Below are 1168 nucleotides of genomic sequence, written 5' to 3'. Positions count from 1 at the left end.
ATCTTTGTGGGTGCACCCTCAGAACGTTTGCTGATGACACCAAGCTGGGCGACACGCTGGAGGGAAGGGATGCCATCCAGAGGGACCTGGACAGGCTGGAGAGGTGGGCTCGTGCAAACGGCATTGTGCTATCAATACAGAGCAGGGGATGAGGTAGTAGAAAGCAAGAGGAGAAGAAGGACTTGGGGGTGTTGGTGGACGAGAAGCTCCACACGAGCACAAATCCAGGTTGGGTGGAGAATGGCTGGAGAGCAGCCCTGAGGAGAAGAACTTGAAGGTGTTGGTGGATGAGAAGCTCCACACGAACTGGCAGCCAACCCCATCCTGGGCTGCATCAAGAGAATTGTGGCCAGAAGGGCCAGGGAGGGGGTTCTACCCCTCTGCTCTGCTCTGGTGAGACCCCACCTGGAGTAGTGTCCAGCTTTGGGGTCCTCAGCACAGGAAGGATATGGAGCTGTTGGATGGGTCCATGGGAGGGACACGAGGATTCTCAGAGGGATGGAGCCCCTCTGCTGGGAGGGGGGGCTGAGAGAGCTGGGGGGGTTCAGCCTGGAGAAGGCCCTTCCCACTTGCACCCCAGCCCCCCTTGCACACTCACCCCACTTACACCCCAACCCCCCTTGCACACTCACCCCACTGCACCCCAACACCCCTTGCACACTTTCACTTCTTGTACCCCAACACCCCTTGCACACCCACCTCACTTGTAGCTGAACATGCCTTGCACACTTTCCCCCACCCCGGTGCCGCCGCCGCCCCCGCGCCGCCTATGGAGGGCGAGGAGTACGAGAGCCTGCCCAGCGGCGCCTCGCTCGGCACCCACATGATGGCCGGGGCGGTGGCGGGCATCATGGAGCACACCGTCATGTACCCGGTGGACTCGGTCAAGGTGCGTGGCGGAGGGTGGGGGTGGGCCGTCTTTCCCCCCACTCTCCTCCCCCGGGACCTCCGGGAGCCGTTCCGGTAGCTGCCGGGGTCGGGGGGGGCGTGCAACGGGGAGGGGCGTGCAACGGAGTACCGGGGGTGTGTGCAACGGGGTACCAGGAGTTCACGAGTGTGTGTGCAACGGGGTACCGGGGGTGTGTGCAATGGGGTACCGGGAGTGCACGGTTATGTGTGCAGTGGGGTACCGGGGGTGTACGGGGCACCAAGAGGGCACGGGAGTGTG

General features: G+C 63.1%; 1 protein-coding gene across 1 annotated transcript in view; it reads left to right on the top strand.

Moving 5' to 3' along the window:
- Positions 1 to 738: 738 nt before the first annotated feature.
- The window catches only part of SLC25A37 (solute carrier family 25 (mitochondrial iron transporter), member 37), a 36277-nt gene continuing 35847 nt past the window's right edge, over positions 739 to 1168 (top strand). The window contains exon 1 of the mRNA XM_014943153.1: positions 739 to 889. Within this exon, the coding sequence (XP_014798639.1) occupies positions 770 to 889 (120 nt within the window). The 5' untranslated portion in view covers positions 739 to 769. The remainder of the gene's footprint in view (positions 890 to 1168) is intronic.

This window comes from Calidris pugnax, unplaced genomic scaffold (genome assembly GCF_001431845.1).
Source record: "Calidris pugnax isolate Ruff unplaced genomic scaffold, ASM143184v1 scaffold88, whole genome shotgun sequence".
Classification (NCBI taxonomy): domain Eukaryota; kingdom Metazoa; phylum Chordata; class Aves; order Charadriiformes; family Scolopacidae; genus Calidris; species Calidris pugnax.
Note: the sequence above shows the minus strand (reverse complement) of the source record. Positions and strands in the feature narration are given on the sequence as shown.